The sequence below is a fragment of the Heteronotia binoei genome, chromosome 15, assembly GCF_032191835.1.
Source record: "Heteronotia binoei isolate CCM8104 ecotype False Entrance Well chromosome 15, APGP_CSIRO_Hbin_v1, whole genome shotgun sequence".
NCBI classification, from domain to species: Eukaryota; Metazoa; Chordata; class Lepidosauria; order Squamata; family Gekkonidae; genus Heteronotia; species Heteronotia binoei.
In genome coordinates, this window is record NC_083237.1 from 40,223,794 (window position 1) to 40,241,560 (window position 17,767).

General features: G+C 42.0%; 2 protein-coding genes across 2 annotated transcripts; both read left to right on the forward strand.

Annotated features, from left to right (window-relative positions):
* The first annotated feature begins 1,843 nt into the window (after window positions 1-1,843).
* LOC132584397 (olfactory receptor 12D1-like) lies at window positions 1,844-2,785 on the forward strand. Its single transcript, XM_060256268.1, has one exon. The coding sequence runs from the start codon at window positions 1,844-1,846 to the stop codon at window positions 2,783-2,785; it is 942 nt and encodes a 313-aa protein (XP_060112251.1).
* A 5,344-nt stretch (window positions 2,786-8,129) lies between these two features.
* On the forward strand, window positions 8,130-9,068 carry LOC132584375 (olfactory receptor 12D1-like). Its single transcript, XM_060256247.1, has one exon. It carries the CDS (start codon window positions 8,130-8,132, stop codon window positions 9,066-9,068), a length of 939 nt encoding a protein of 312 aa, XP_060112230.1.
* The last annotated feature ends 8,699 nt before the right edge of the window (window positions 9,069-17,767 follow it).

Here is a 17,767-nt window from a genome sequence, read left to right on the forward strand (position 1 = left end):
AGTGGTTTGCAATTAGGGTTGCCAAGTCCAATTCAAGAAATATCTGGGGACTTTGTTGGTGGAGCCAGGAGACTTTGGGGGTGGAGCTAGGAGACACTGGGGGTGGAGTCAGGAGCAAGGTTATGACAAACATAATTGAACTGCAAAGGGCGTTCTGGCCATCACATTTAAAGGGATCACACGCCTTTTAAATGCCTTCTCTCCATTGGAAATAATGAAGGATAGGGGCACCTTCTTTTGGGGCTCATAGAATTAGACTCCCAGGTCCAATTCTTTTGTGATTTGGATGGTATTTTGGGGAGTGGCACTGGATGCTATGCTGAAAATGTGGTGCCTCAACCCCCCAAAACAGCCACCTCAGAGCCCCAGATACCTGTGAATCAATTATCCATTATAGTCTATGGGAATCAGTCTCCATAGGTAATAATAGCATGCCCAGCAGACATTCCCCCCCCCCACTTTCTGATGATCCTGAAGTGGGAGGAGGGCCTCCAAACTGGGGGATCCCCTGCCTCTACCTGAAGATTGGCAATCCTATTTGCAATTGAAGTAATATTCAGATTTTGGATGGTTATTATTGAGGTGTAAGAAACTTTAGAACATGATATGTATATAAGTTATATATTATATAACTTTTTCAGGGCTTTTTTGTAGTAAGAGTGCCTTTGCATATTAGGCCACACCTCCCAGTTGTAGCCAATCCTCCTGGAGTTTACAGTAGGCCCTGTATTAAGAGACCTGTAAGTTCTTGGAAGATTGGCTATATCAGGGGTGTGTGGCCTAACAGGCAAAGGAGTTCCAGCTACCAAAAAAGGTATTTTTTAACCCTTCCAAGCAATTGGTGTTTTTTTTAATGGTTGGGATTTAATTTGAGCTTTTTTCCATGTGGCTATGGGCATGAGAGAAACTTTGACAGAGCACAAACAAAGGGCTTTTACCTGCTCCTACTAGATACTCAATAATTCAGGTTGCAAGCGGTGGTTTCTGTGGGGATTGTTGTAACCCCAAATTCCAAAATTGGCGCAAAACCTCAAAGCCAAAAAAAAAAATGTCTATAGATATAATTATGATTTTTGTTGTTGTGGTTTTCACTGCTTACTCCACCTTTCAATAAAATGGAGATAATAGGTGTTAGCCCATCTATTTAAATGTGGGAATGTGCTAATATATATATATAAATTTGTTGGGGTAAATAGAAACCCCAGCATCTATTATACATAGTTCTTTCATTTTCAAGCCAAGTCTATTGGGGGCCAGATGGACCTCATTTACCATTTTGATGAACCTAAAAGTCAAAAAAAGAAAGGCAGTGGGGAGGGGAGAGAAGTACTTCAGGGCACTGCAGTTCATTGAGGAGAAGGTTCAACAGGAGTTTGGTGCCTGCAGAAAACTTTAAATGGGTAAACCATTTTTTCCCATGACTTTCTGGGTCAAAACAACAACAACCTGATTGCTTGGGAGGGTTAAGCTAGTATCAAAGGTTGTGTTGATGTTTTATTACTTTGTTGTCATTGTGTAACTGTATTATTCTTCACAGAGACCTGCTAACTAAGGGCTGGTTCTTCCAAGACTTTTTGTACTCACAGGTAAATCTCTACATCCACACCAAACAAATGCATTTTTAAAAAAGAATGGAATGTATCAATTCACATAGCCATATTCCATATTGGATGTGGAACTCAGATGTTTTATACTCAGGAATTCATACCAATACCCAAAAGTCTTGTAGGAACTAGCCCTAAGGATTCATAACCATCATCACAGCACTTTCTCTTTCAAAGTCCTCCAATGCATTATGGAGTCAGTGACCAAGGTTTTGTTTTTGTTGTCTATCCATAGAGCAATGGAGAACCAGACACAGCTGCATCAGTTTATTCTTGTGGGTCTGACAAAAGACTACCAAAAGCAACTTGTTCTCTTCATACTTTTCCTGCTGCTCTATGTTGCCAGTTTGCTGGGCAATGGCATCATTTTGGCTGTAGCACTGGTAGAGCCTCGGCTTCATACTCCCATGTATTTTTTCCTAGGCAATCTCTCCTTTCTAGACATATTTTACTCCACTGTTACTGTGCCAAAAATGCTGAATGGCTTATTAATAGAGAACCAAACAATTTCATTTATTGGGTGCCTCACTCAACTGCACTTCTTCCACTTCCTGGGAAGTAGTGAGGCTCTGGTTTTGGGTGTTATGGCTTTTGACCGCTGTGTGGCTATATGCAACCCTCTACGTTACACTGTCATCATGAATAAATGGACTTGCTTCCTCCTAGCTGGGGTTACATGGTGTATTGGATTTTTTCATTCTCTGATGCACACAATGGTGACTTCACAGCTATGGTTTTGTGGTCCCAATCATGTCTACCACTTTTTCTGTGACATCAAACCCCTGCTAAAATTGACCTGTAGTAGTATCACCCTCAATATCATCCTTCTTAATACTGTCACTGGTTCTCTTGCTCTAGCTCCCTTCTTCTTCATTCTTCTCTCCTATATCTATATTTTCTTCTTCCTCTTCTTTAAAGTCAAGTGTTCACTAAGCCGTTGGAAAGCCTTCTCCACCTGTGCTTCCCACCTGACAGTCGTGACTGTTTTCTACATTCCAGCTCTTTCCAATTACATGCTTGCCTCCGCTGGTGGGTCTTATGAAAGAGACATGATTATTACTTTGTTGTACAGTGTAGTCACTCCAGTTTTAAACCCTCTCATCTACACTCTGAGGAATCAGGAAGTAAAATCAGCTCTCAAAAATATTCTAAGCAGAAAACTCTTCTCTGGGCAGATATAGATAGATAACACTGAGTATACTGATTAAACTCATATAGATGAAGAAGTAAAAGCAGTTCCCAAGATTGTTGCATTTTTGCATGATGAATGATTTGCAGGTATGAATTGCCACGACCTTGTCCAAGTGAACTGCAATCAAGAGCACAGCTAATGGTGGAGAAACCTGACACAGAACTATAGTAACCAAGAAAGAAGTTTTACCAAAAGTTAGTTATTCCTGAACACCAATCTATCTGTTCTTCCATGATGTCTAAACTGAGAAGAATAACATACCTGAGCAATGTTACCTATCTACAAAGTCTTAATGGCCTTGGACCCACACAACTATGCAACTTCATTTTCTCCTAAACTCTACCAGGACAGTATTGCTCATGTGAGCAAAGCCTTCTGAAAATGCCAGTTTGATGATGAAGGTTAGCCACTGCATATTTGTGTTCATTTTATGTGTTGTTTCCAATGTGGAATGGTCTGCCTGTGGACCTCCTCCGTCATTCAGCAGAACATGCAAAATTTTAAATGTTCAGGAGGGAATTTTTATTAGAGGTTAGAACTATAATAGAATTAAACAGTTTTAGAGGGTGTAGTGGTTAAGTGTGCGGACTCTTATCTGGGAGAACAGGGTTTGATTCCCCACGCCTCCACTTGCTGCTGCTGGAATGGGCTTGGGTCATCCATAGCTCTTGCAGAAGTTGTCCTTGAAAGGGCAGCTTCTGGGAGAGCTGTCTCTGCCCCATCTACCTTACAGTGTGTCTGTTGTGGGGGGGAAAGATAAAGGAGATTGTAAACTGCTCTGAGACTCTGATTCAGAGAGAAGGGCAGGGTATAAATCTGCAGTCTTCTTCTTCTTCTAGCTTGTATTATAGCCATCAATTTGCTTTTACAGGATTATCTACTTTTGTTATTCCACTTTCTGAATCATTTATAGTATATTCACTTCAGACAATTTGCTGGTTGCATTGTTTTCTGTATAATTGCATTGTTTGTTGCTTGTTTTATGGTATCTGATTGCATTGTTTAACGTTCTGTAATCTACCTTGGGTAAGAAAGGTGGGGTATTAATAAAGTAAGTAAATAAACATAACTGTATTATGGTGGGGTATTAATAAAGTAAGTAAATAAACATAACATACAGCAACCACAGACAAGTTGTGATTTATGCTTCTGTTATGTACATTAGAAATGTCAGTCAGTAGCTGAAGCAAAATCCCAGATACAATAACACAAAGTCTTCCATCTGAGATTACAGGGGAAATAATAATTTCAGCAGGGAAAATAATAATTTATGTTGTTACTGGGAAGTCCTGGGCAAGGACACTCCAGTTCTCTGCATTGGGGTGGGGGGTGAGGGTGCGGTGTGGAGGATACTGCAGCATCCATTAAAATCTTAAAGCTGGTAGTCACTTTTGAAACCCATAGCTTTATTTTCTGGTATTCCTGCCATAGACAATCATAGCTTCCATTTCAAACTGGGGGGGGGGGGGGGGAAGCATTCTGCAGATAACCCAGGCCTGATTTACTTCTTTTTGATACTGTAGCTCCCATGGTCATTCTGAAACCAGTGTCCAATTTCAGGCCTCTCAGCTTAAGTTTTGCATAATTATGTCTGCCACAAACAACTTCCATTGCAAATAGTGGGTAGAAGGATTTCCATATAAAGATGTGTCCTCAGTTGCCTTGAAAGTTTCAGTATCTCTTTCTCTCTGTATCAAACTAGATGAAATGATGGGATGTCTGTGGTTGAAGTTCTCCCATTAAAAAAACAAACCCTAAAAGTGTCTGGTAGGATTCACCTGCATAAGAGGCACAAGGGGAGGCAGGTTAACTTTTCCTCCAATGCTATTTTTTTTAAATTTAAATTATGCCTTCCCCAATGTGATTATGAGAAAACTTAAAATATTTCCAATGGTTTGTACAGTAGGGGAAAAGATGCAGCTAACCACATCTTTAACCTGAGAAAGCAATGTGTGGTAAGGGTAACACCTACAAACACATTCCAAAGCCACAGCCTCAGTCCAGCTTGGAAAGCTCAGCATCTGCTGGGAAGCTTTTAAAAATGGTGGAAGATCTGGTCAAGTATCTTCCATTGTCCCATTTCTTCCTCTGACTAAGGTCTTGACAACGTATTCCAGTGCAGTGAATAATAAGGAGATTAAGTATACTCCTATTCCTCCACTGGCTGTCTTGTGGTGGACATAGACAGAAATTGAGAATGAAAGAGGCAAAGCTGGTCCCAGCACCAAAATAGAGGAAGGAGGAAAGCTATAGCAAAATAGAGAAAGGAGGAAATAAAATGGAGAAAGCAAAATAGAGAAAGGAGGAAATAAAGCAAAAATGGAGAAAGCAAAATAGAGAAAGGAGGAAATAAAATAGAAGAAAACTGGCAACAGACCAATCTATTTTTTTTACATGCTAAATTCAACCAATGATATTAAGTGTCAGACAGGGGAACTTTAAAGTAAGCGGACTTCCATTGGTTACCATGTTAAGGCTTTATTTGATAATCCAAAAGTTCTGAACAACGATACATTGGAACTGATGCTCTTGGAATGGAGCAAAGATGTTTTAACTAAAAGTACATCAAAGGTTTTCTAAACAAATCTACATTCTCACACTACAGTGATACATTTAACACTTTAGTTTTCTCTTATCTCCTTGCAGTTCTCATTCTCACGGAACAGCCCTGCTGGCTTTCCTTGAGGCATTTTATCTCCAAAGGGTTGTTGCTTTTGTTAGTACCAAGAACAGGAATTTACAACATGGTTAGTAACATCTTTCTCTCTACTTTGATATGCAGGGTTTCAGTTTGGAGTTAGTAGCAACTGTTACAAAATGGAGTCAGTTAGGTCAGGCTATACATTGCAGTTTGAATATATCATCATAGCATAACAGTAAAGCTTTCCAGTGTCTGACATTAAGGGCCACAACACAGTGAGCTGCAACGAACTCTAAAAGCTGTAATGTTCATCTTTTACAACAGCAAAGATTATGTATGCTATTTTAACACATTTGTATTATTATGTATAATCTTGGTCATTAAAATAAATTTCATCCATATAAATGGATTGTCCAAATCATTTTTTAAAAAAAGAATTAATCTCTCTCCAGAGGCTCATAGAATTTATTCCCATACAGACAATCCCCCCAATGACAACCTACAGCATCTCATAAACAGAGTAAATGAAATAGAGGTTTCTAGACTGCAAAGCGACTCAAGTTTCACTCAGCAATGATGATTTCTTCATAAATATAAAGCTCCCCTTTATATCCTTTCCAATGTTCTTTGTTCTGTTATCTTGTTGGAAAAGTAGCCTCATCAAGGTATGAACTAGGATCTAAATATTGTGGGACATTTTACCATGTTGCTAAAACATTTGCAAAAGTTTGATTGGCTGTTTTTCTCTCCCTTTCTCCCCTTATAGGGAGACAAAATGGTAAAGATTAGATTCAGGATAGATTCCATTTACCCCTTACTGTTCCAATGTGGTTCACTTTAATCTGAATTCTCTGGGATGTCACAGATGTTCAATGATGTATCATTGTTGTGTGTTAGACTAGAAAATCTTTAGAGATATTACAAATGTCTTTTCCATATGCCTAAGGCAGTGATTAGCTTTTCTAGAAATAGGTAGAAACTTTGAAATACAGGCTTATGTCTTGTGAAAAGGTTGGCTGGATGAAAGGCAATTATTTCCCTACATATCTCTCTTCCCCTGAAATACTTTTTGGTTCCTAGGGAAAAAAATAATTCTTGGATTGTATGGAGGGGCAAGGGGAGGCAGGGAAGAGATAAAGAGTGGACAAATTCATCTTTTTCTTACCTTCCCTCAGCACAGCTAAGATTGCGGCAAGGTGCTTTATATTGGAGGAAGCTTAGTGGAACTTTTGGGTTCAAAACAGAGACTGACCAATCTATCATGTTCCCTGTGCTGACAGAAGAGGGAAGTCGAAGGATTTTCCCCATTCATTTTACCTCCTTGCTTATCTCCCGTGGTGGCCCCATGGCGTAGTGGTAAAGCAGCAGTACTGCAGTACTGTGATCTGAACTCTCTGCTCACGACCTGAGTTCTATCCCAGCAAAAGCTGGTTCAGGTAGCTGGCCCAAGGTTGACTCAGCCTTCCATCCTTCCAAGGTCGGTAAAATGAGTACCCAGCTTGCTGGGGGGCGGGGGGAGTGTAAGAGACTGGGGAAGGCAATGGCAAACCACCCCATAAAAAGTCTGCCGTGAAAACACTGTGAAAGCAACGTCACCCCAGAGTTGGAAACGACTGGTGCTTGCACAGGGGACCTTTTCTTTTTTTCCCTTATCTCCCTAACTTGCATTAATGTTTATCCACACCAGTTCTGAGATCCCAGGAATAATCTTTCTGGTAAATGAAAGGGATTAGAAGGAAGAGGAGGATGCAGGGGGGAATTAGTGTTCCCCTGGTGTTTAATAGGATAAAAGTAATTAAACTGAAAACTCAAAAAGAGAGTTCTGATTTGAGAACCTAATGTTAGGTCTAATGAAACATGCCTTTTCTATTGCAAGAAAACACCTTGCACTGGAGAAACCCTCCAGTGTTAGTGAAATGAAACAAATGTATCCTACACACAGGGTCTAGCCAAATTGTATCGCAGGGCATGGTTGTTGTGGTTGTTGCTATTGTTTTTCTCCTTTTCTGAACAGAACATTTTTTTTGGGGGGGGGGGTTAAGTTGCAGACCACAAGAAAATTTAGATGTTTAAAACAGTGGATTCACTCATTTGTACTGATGCTTTTAATGTGGTGGTGGGCAGTACTATCAAGTCAAAATCCACTTATGATGACCTGTTGGATTTTCAAGGCAACAGATGGACAGAGGTGGCTTGCTATCACCTGCCTCTGTCTGCATAGTAAAGCAACCCTGGACTTCCTTGGTGGTACTAACTAGGGCCAACCCTTCTTAGCAGCTAAGATAAGGTGAGGATGGGCCAGCCTAGGCCATTCAGGTCAGGGTTATTTCTTATATACAAGACAGTACAAATGCTAAACTTGGAACAACTGCATTGTATGGCTTGGACCCAGCTATCTGTGTAAAGAAGTATTTCCTTTTGTCTGTTCTGAATGTAGCTTTCTCCATACTTAAAAAGAAACAGTAATCAATAAATACATGGAGTGGATCAAAACCATAAATAGCATTGGAATTGGGTTTGGATTTGAGTTGAGAACATTTAAATCACCCTTTGTAATGTATATGTTTCCCTTAAGTCTTGTTACATTCGGTTCCTCCTGCCTTACAAAGTTTGTGTCTTCTGTTCTTATAGTCCTCTGATACAGGTAGATCTCATAGTGATCCAACTGCCTCTCATTTTTTCTCAGTCAGCAATGGAAAACAAAACAGAGGTGGGTGAGTTCATCTTGATAGGCCTGACTGACCTCTGGGAGCTTCGGATGACACTCTTCACTATCTTTCTGCTATTGTACTTAACTACTATACTGGGGAACGGTGCCATTGTGGCTGTAGCAATAACTGAACCACAGCTACACACTCCTATGTATTTTTTCCTTGGGAATCTTTCCTGCCTAGATATCTTCTATTCCACAGTAACAATTCCAAAGATGCTCGCTGGCTTTCTATCAGAGCTGCAAATTATTTCCTTTAGCGGTTGCATGACTCAGCTCCACTTTTTCCACTTCTTGGGCAGCAGTGAGGTGATCCTTCTTGGTGTCATGGCATATGATCGCTACGTTGCTATATGCAACCCTTTGCGTTACACCATCATTATGAGAAAGCAGATCTGTTTGATCTTGGCTGCAGCCACATGGACCACTGGTTTTTTTCATGCCCTGATGCATGCAGTAATGACTGCTCGTCTTCCTTTTTGTGGACCAAACCATGTTGAGCACTACTTCTGTGAAATTAAACCACTGCTGAAACTGGCCTGTGGGAGCACTCATCTAAATCTCATGCTTCTCAATACTGTCACCAGCTGCGTTGCTATGGGTCCCTTTGTTGTCACACTGCTCTCCTATTTCTATATTATTATTTTCCTTATTTTCAAAGTTCATTCGCAAAAGGGTCGGCAAAAAGCCTTCTCAACCTGTGGGTCCCATCTGATGGTGGTGGCTTTGCTCTATGTACCAGTGTTGTTCAATTACATGCTTCCCTCTGTGGGCTGTGTGGCTCAAAGGGAAATGATGGTAACTATCATATACAGTGCGGTTACCCCAGTTTTGAATCCACTTATATATACACTGAGGAATCAGGAGGTAAAAAAAGCCTTACAAAAGATTCTGTGTGGAAAAGTATTCACTGAAAAGTAGTGATCAAACAATCTTCTCCAGATTCTTCACAAGAACATGCAGTCATTCAAGGAGGAACTACAAATTTCATTATGATTACTATTACAGGAAGAAGACAAGGAGATGGTATACTAGAAATAAACATCAGTTGCTGCTCTGTGATACTAAATAAGATTAGTGATATGTACTTTGGGAGGGCCATTAATGGAGTCCTTTCCTATTTGTAAAGTCTTTGAGTCAGGTTCAAATTCCCAAATCTTGGCCCAACTTGAAAAGCTGATCATTTCCAAACCCCTATCCCACTCAGATTTACTTGTCGTGTTCTTTATCCTTCCTAAGTAACAAAAAACTTACCTTTGAGAAGGAGAGTAACCAAAGGTTTGTTATACATCTGAGATGTCACTTTGGGGACCATCTTTCTTGTAATAATAAAACCTTTCCTATCTCAGGATAATAGGATTTAGAGTTATTTCTAACTTTTTAGGTTATTTGTAAGTCAAAGAAATCTTCAAGTATAACCATGGCGAGGAAAGATGGATAGATAAGATAAAATGCATAGTTGCAAAAAAACAAAAACAAAATGGGAGACAGGGACTTATTGCTTCTTGCTTTGCCAAAAGCAAGTTGTTATTGTGGGGGGTGGAGGCTTTTGGGGAGATGAATTTCAGAGTCTGGAAAAATGGAATTTTGAAACTTTTTTTTTTGCATATCTCTATCTAGAGCTCAAAAAACTCAGGATTTTTCTACACTTGGTAGGAATACAAGGTGCAAAAAGACTGGGGTGGAGGGCAAGTTCAGAAGATATATCCTCTTCAGTAGATTCATAGTGATGAACAAAATTCTTTTTGCTGGAGATGTGGAAACTACCACCTCTTAGCCATTTTGCTAATGCCAAGCATTGTTTAGCTTTGTACAAAATGTCTACTGAATGGTAGTTATCATGATCCTTGGTGGCAGAAGTGGTCAGTTCAAAACTTTGCATTGCTGTGTATTTCTCCCCTTAACAGTTCCTCCAGATAGTTTTAATCTGTTGATTATTTTATTCTATCAAACATATGTACATAATTGAAGACTGCAAGAGTTGTATCAAAACTGCTAACATATACTTGAAAACTGATGTTTGTATGATGTAGAAAGAAAAGTGATGAAGCCCAAGGTGGTATGCCAGAAATCCATTACAAGTCTATTATATCAATGCTTCTGTTCCTATCATTGCTACCACATATGCCAATTGTAGTAGGTCTGATAAATTATTCCGTTGATGTGGGAGGGAGGATGGAACAGAACACATGCAGTGTGGGGTGCATTTATTTTCCCTTGATGCCCCCAAGACCCTCTCTCCCAAAGGGAATGTCATTTTTGCTATGGCTTGTTCCCCCATTCTGTACATGTGTACATCTCAATGTATGCCTAAGATTGATGGAAGGAGTCTGAATTAAACTTATGTGGCAGTGAGTCACACCAATAGAAGAATTCAGGTCAACTCCTCTATCAGTCATGCTAATACCCACCCTAAAAGGGATTATATCAACAGTCATTCCCTCCAAGGACCTTGGAGATCCTTCTCAACAAATTTGATCTTAACTAATGATCCAGATCCACAAAACAATAAAGCAGGGGTGGCCAATGGTAGCTCTCCAGATGTTTTTTGCCTACAACTCCCATCAGCCCCAGTCATCAGCCATGCTGGCTGGGGCTGATGGGAGTTGTAGGCAAAAAACATCTGGAGAGCTACCGTTGGCTACCCCTGCAATAAATAATGGGCCAATTCTACTTATTTTCTAGGTATCTTAATAATCAGGAAAAAAGATTACTGTTCTTCCTCACTCATGGGAAGTATCTTGCCATAGATACATACTTATCTAACTTCCAGAATTCCCCAAGAGAACACTTTTGATAATCTCATGCTACAAAGGGGAGGATTTCTTCCAAAATACAGACAAAAAAAATCTCCTTTAAGGCTGATGCATTTTTGAAATACTGACTTTTTATTACATAAGCCAATGTCTTTCCTTTCCTCAGCAACGTCTTTCCTTTCCTCAGCCCTATTCATCATAGCCAGTAGGGAAATTATCCTGTTACCCAGCTATCTTGGTTGGCCTTTTCTCTTTTGCTTCATGGACTCTCTGTGTCTCCTTCCTCTGCCTGGTCAGTTTCATCCCCCAACACCTTTTTGTCACTACTAAGGAAAAACACCCTTCTCTTCAGAAACGGGCTTGTATGTTTCCCCCTCCCCATTTTAATTTTATTCCCCAAGTATTTGGGCAATTTTTTCTAGGGAAATGTTTTGTGTTGTATCTGTCACCGTTCATGTAAATTGCTTAATTTCATCTCTTTTCTGCACATTACATTTTTTAAAAATCCTGTTTAAGAAGTTTATCCTCCCTTGTTCTTTTGAGTGTTGCTCTGAATCAGGACCTTGGTATATACATGCTATATTTCAAATATTTAAATACCTCAAATACACATGTGCTAGCAAGGGGATGTCTTTGCACATTATGGGTCTTTCACATGTATACTGATTTGGGAAACATCTTCCCTTTCCTTACCCAAACTCCCAGCACCCCTCAGAGCTGGAGAGTGAGTCAGAGGGTAGAGAGTCAGAGGGTAGAGGAGAGTCAGACATTATTCCACCCAGCCACTTCATATGTTTATTCAAAAGTCTCACTGAGTGCACTGGAAGTTACTTTCAAAAAATTATTCCATGCTGCCTGAGAAAGTATGGCTTTCCTAATTAGAAATGTTAGTTGCTCTGTCCTGATTGCTTCCTAGCCCAGCCTATTGTGCAGCCAGGGACCACATATGACCAGCACTGATTGCTGTGTAACTTATGGCCAGCAAGACAAGCTTCCTCTACCAGGATATGTCTTGCTTCTGTAGACTTCTTTTTCATCATCATCATCATCATCCTTTTTATTGACCTACGCAGGCATAATATAAAATAAAGACAGACAAAATATACAGTCCGAGATTAAGAACAATCAGCTAATTTATAGCGAAACATGACCCACATAGATTCTTCAAAAAATTACTAACAGCCCTTGTGAATTCAGAAATATGCAAGCAGAAATGAAAAAAGGCTCAGTGGCTTTAAACATTTTTCAAAACCTGTGAAAATCCTAATTGAGGTGCTGAGGAAGAAACTTATCCAGGGGGGGCAGTCATGGGCATAAACTAAGCAGGGGCTCTGGGGCTCAAGCCCCTCCCAGATTTTTCCGGCAGGGGCTGAGCCCCCTCTGGGGAACCAACACAGGACTTTAAATTTTCAAGGAGGAGATTATCTTCAAAGGCATGGATGTGGTGGTAGAGTATGTGTGATTTTCCCTCTGGGCTGCAAAGAAGTCAGTGGTGATCTTACAACCTTAGCTTCTTAGAAATGCTAATTGAGCTAGAAGACACAAATGGTTTAGATATTTGGATGGAGAAATTTCTCCTCCCTGGTGCCAGAGGCTAATATGCATATTAACCAGTGTTCCTAAGCTCAAATTGTGTAAATCAATACATTGGCAGGAAGTGGGGAGATCTGGTAACTTTCTGACAATAGCTTTTGCTATTTCTTCAAGCCTGTGATTGTTTACATTCATTTAAGTGGATGCTGAACCAGATCCTTTTGAAAATTAATGGCCCCAGCAAGCCTATTTTTTTTTCCAAAATGACTACACTCTTAAAGACTTGGTCAAGTAGGTGTGTATTGACAATTGTTCACCACCTAGGCATAGTGTTGCAAATCCCTAGCTGGAGTCAAGGGGTCCCCCAGTTTGGAGGCCCTTTCCCTGCTTCAAGGTCATCAGAAAACAGCGGGGGTGGGGGGAGGGAAATGTCTGCTGGACACCAGTGTTTCCTCTAAGCTGAGTTAATGTGAGCTAGCTCACAATTTTTTAGCCTCCAGTTCACAAATTTTTGTCTTGGCTCAGGAAAAATGGCCCAAGAGCAAACTAATCTATGCAGTAGCTCATAACTTGAATGCCAGTAGCTCACAACTTGAATGCCACTAAATCACAAAGTAGAATTTTTGCACACAAGACTCCAACAGCTTAGAGGGAACATTGCTGGACACTCTATTATTCCCTAAGGAGATTGATTCCCATAGGATATAATGGTGAATTGATCTGTGGGTATCTGGAGCTCTGGAGGGCCTGCTTTTGAGACAGAGGAACCAAATTTTCAGCATAGCATCCGGTGCCTCTCTTCAAAGCACCATCCAAGTTTCAAAAACATTGGACCAGGGGATCCAATTCTATGAGACCCAAAAGAAGGTGCCTCTATTTTCCATCATTTCCAATGGAGGGAAGGCATTGAAAAGTTGTGGAGTCCCTTTAAATGTGATGGCCAGAACTCCCTTTGGAGTTCAATTGTGCTTGCCACAATGTTGCTTCTGGTGCCATCCCAATATCTTCTGGCTCCACTCCAAAGTCTCCTGGCTCCACCCCCAAAGTCCTCAGATATTTCTTGAATTGGACTTGCAACCCTACCTAGGTAGCTACAACTAAAATGAACTGGTTCCTAAGCATAGTACTACTATTAAATGTGACTTGCACCATGAACCTAAGAGCTTAGTACACATCTGGCAAACATAGTTCAATAAAAGAAAAGAGTTGGAGAATTTAAGTTGTAGGGTAAATGTATTTTTTGCAGTAGTTGAACAGAGCAAACAAAACAAAATAAAAAGAATCTGGATTTCAGAAAATGTACAGGATTACACTTTGCTTGGATGAGAGACAACAGATACATTCCTCATATCATTAAATCATTTGCCCCCCCCCCCCCATGTCGGAATAAAGAGTCGGACACAAGGTATTGATACAACTAAGGGCCACTTTATTAAGTATAAGAATAAACATCAAGGGCAAACCAGAACTGCTACAAAGCCTGGTCAGGGCCAGGGGTCTCAACAGACCACTCCTCTGCCATTAGCGGGCGAGAGACCCAGCCCCGAGCTGGAGCTGTGTGGCACAGTTCCCACCAGGCCAGCCCAGCAAGGAGGCAAGTCCCAAAGGGCTCAACCACCAGACGCACATCTCAATGGAAGGCACCCTCCAGTCGAGCCTCAAAGGACGGTATGCATTCTTCCAACCCGATTCATTATACCCAAAAGTTGATCCTGCCAGACCCCTAAACCCCCAAGAGGGATGCTTTCTGGTCCTCCCCTAGGTGCTCAATGCCATAAGCACAGTAAAAACCTGCCACCACTAAGGCCAAGTCTCTACTTAGGCCTTAGCACCCACCGGGAGGCCCAAGGCCACTTGCAGTCCTTGCCAGAGATCTCTCAAGAAAAGCATATTACTTGTTTCAGAGAGATGCACCCCATCCCCTTTGTAGAGGCCAGAAATATCCAGATGCGGCAGATAGTGGCCCAACCCCCCTTCTAAAGCTTTCCCAATTTCCTTGTTAGCCTTATAATGGGCCCTCTCAATGCCTGCAGGGTCCCAAGCACATCGCCAAACAAGGCGGGAAATCATGACTGACCAGATTATAATGGTAGGCCATCTCTCCTTAATGGCCCAAAAATCACCCCTGGCTTGCAAGACCAACGCCTTCCCTTTTACCAGCCTGAGATCATTTCCTCCAAGGTGAATAATTAAAACCTGAGGAGGAGGGCCCGCATACCCCTGGAATAACAATGGCATCAGGCCAGGCCAATGAAGACCCCAGTGCCCACTCCACTCAATAGTGACCAATTGGTTGAGTCCCAGCTGAGAGCTGACTGAAGTTCTCCGAGCCTGATGTGCAGCCCAAAACACATAACTGTGTCCACAGACGAGAATTCGGATCCTCTGGCCAGGAACAACAGCATTTAAAAAGAAAAAAAAAACAGTCAAACTAGAAACAATAACTTTAAAATTCATGTACAAACCACACACAGTTAGTGATTGAGCAGGGGGAGAACATAGGATTCATAAGCCAATGAGTGCCAATGACCCAGGCGCTAAAAGGTGGATGAAAGATAACCCAGGACAGCGGCCATAGAGGCTGCCCCAAGTCTAAAGGAGTGGGTACCAAACCGCACCCTGGACAACCCAAACTTAGCTAAAGCCCAAGAAGTCACAGCCTCAAACTGATGTTTTTCCAACCGACTGCCATTGAGGTGACAAAATAAAAATCCATCCCTAGGACCACGTACTTCCAAATAGGCAGCCAAAGCGAAAACAGGACTCAACTCCTGCTCAGAGCATGTGCCCAGCTCCAAAACGGTTCCTTTGTGACGCTGGTCAGTCTTAGAGCATCGAACGTTGATGACCACCTTACTCTTCACTAACCACAGGTCCTGTAGCAACAAAGCCCTACCAAAAACGTCATTTGCCCCCCAAGTCAGAATGAAGAGTCGGACACAAGGTGTTGGTATAACTATGGGCCACTTTATTAAACATAATGATAAAAACGACAAGGGCACCCAAAAGTGCAGCCTGGTCAGGGCTAGGGGTCTCAACAGACCACTCCCCTGCCATTCACGGGCTAGAGACCCAGCCCCCAGCAGGAGCTGTGTGACACAGCTCCCACCAGGCCAGCCCAGCAAGGAGGCATGCCCCAGAAGGCCCAGCAACCAGACACATGTCTCAGTGGAAGGCACCCTCTAGTCAAGCCTCCAGGACAGTCTGCATTTTCCCCACCCCAGGTCATCAAATCTAACGGTTGATTATGCCAGACCCCTAACTCCCCAAAAGCGGGATGCTTCACGGTCCTCCCCTATCCGCATAGTACCATAAACCCAGTAAAAACTGCCACTACTAAGGCCTTACTCTACTTAGGGCTTAGCACCCACTGGGAGGCCCAAGTCAACCCACAGCCTTTGCCGGAGATCTCTCAAGAAAAGCAATTCTAAAGAAGTGGGTACCAAACCGCACCCCGGACAACCCCAGCTTAGCTAAAGCCCGGGACGTCACAGCCCCAAACTGATGTTTAGTTAGTGGGCTATCATTAATGTGACAAAACAAAAACCCCTCCTTGGGCCCCCAAACTGCCAAATAAGCAGCCAAAGCGGATACTGGGCACAACTCAAGCTCAGAGCAGGTGCCCAGCTCCAAACACGGTACCTTTTTGAAGCTGGTCCGTCTTAGAGCAACAGACGTTAATGACCACCTTATCCCCTACTAACGTCAAGTCCTGTAGCAACAACGCATTACCAGAAACATCATTTCTGGAACCTGCCACTAGCTCATTGACTCTAAGGGTCCCAAAAAAGGCTACCAAGGATGCCGCATGAAACAGTGTGCCTTTGAAATAAGATGCACATATCGTGCCACAAACCCCCTTCAGGCCCCTAAGAATCAGAGGGGAAATAGGTTTCCACATGTCAGGCCTAGGCCCAGCCTTTCTGGCCCACCCCTCTAGCATCTTTCGAAGACGAAAGTTGGCTGTTTCCTCCTTATATCCCAGCGCCTTGCTAGCAAAAGCCAATGCAGACAGGCAGCCCCTAATGGATCGCACAGCCAGTTCCTTACCTCTTAGAGAAACACAGTAGTGGAGCAACTGCTCCACCAGGAGGGGCCAAACAATGCAATACCCTACCTCAGCCCTAAAGTCCTCAAACCACCTCACAGCACGTTCGTAAGACTTCCTGGTGCTAGGCACAATGGCTAGGCCTATCGCTCTGCAGGCCTCGGCTCTGCCATCAACCATAGCTCCTGGGGCATTGGCGCTGGCTCTCGATCAGCATCTGGGGTCAGATGACGAAATTCTCCATCTGTTTATGGGAGAGAGTGTCAGCCACCCCATTACCCACCCCAGAAACATGCTTGGCTAAAAACAATATGTTAAGCCGCAGACAACGCAGAGTGAAGGCCCTCACCAATCTCATAACCCGTTGAGATTTGGATGAAAGGGAATTAATGACATGGACCACCACCATGTTATCGCACCAAAAATGAATTGTGCGATTGACCATATAATTCCCCCACAGACAAACTGCAACAAGAATGGGAAAGAACTCGAGAAACATAAGATCTCAGTTCACACCTGCCTGAACTCATGAGTCTGACCAAATATCCGCGCACCAATGTCCGTGGAAATAAACCCCAAAACCTAAAGACCCAGCAGCATCAGACATGACCTGAAGCTTAGCTTCAAGCCTCATGTCATCTCTCCAAAAGGAGATCCCATTAAAGACCTCCAAAAATTCTTGCCAAACCCTCAAATCTTCCCTCATGCTGCTGCTAACCCGTGTTCTATGTTGCGGCAAGCGTAGGCCCGTCATAGCTTCACATAGCCTATGAAGAAATGCTCGTCCCGGAGCAATCACTTTGCAAGCAAAGTTAAGATGCCCGACCAGCTGCTGTAGCTCAATCAAAGTGACCTTTTGCTTAAAAAGAAAGAAATGAATCCTACTCCTTAAATCTGCTAATTTTTGATTTCAAACAATTTTATTAGTAACATATGGTAATAAATTTCAAGTTCTTACATCATTAATAATTACTTTTTTATCTATCCCATATATTACTTTCTACCCACCCCTCCCCCCATTACTTGACCCCCACCGGTGTTATATACTTAAAATCTTAATATTAAAGTTACCCTTAATTAATAAGAACCAAAATTAATATCCTCCTCCCTCTTGTACTTAGTCATTATCAAAAATTGTCCAATGTCCTTTTATTTTCCACTCTTTTTCTACGTATCTTCTGAACTTTTTCCACTCCACCTTAAATACATCTAAATCATAGTCTCTTAAGGTTCTTGTTAACTTGTCCATTTCACTCCATGTCATAACTTTTACAATCCAATCC

Coding starts and splice junctions, on each gene's coding strand:
- LOC132584397 (XM_060256268.1), top strand. CDS start 1,844: ATGGAGAACCAGACACAGCTGCATCAGTTTATTCTTGTGGGTCTGACA.
- LOC132584375 (XM_060256247.1), top strand. CDS start 8,130: ATGGAAAACAAAACAGAGGTGGGTGAGTTCATCTTGATAGGCCTGACT.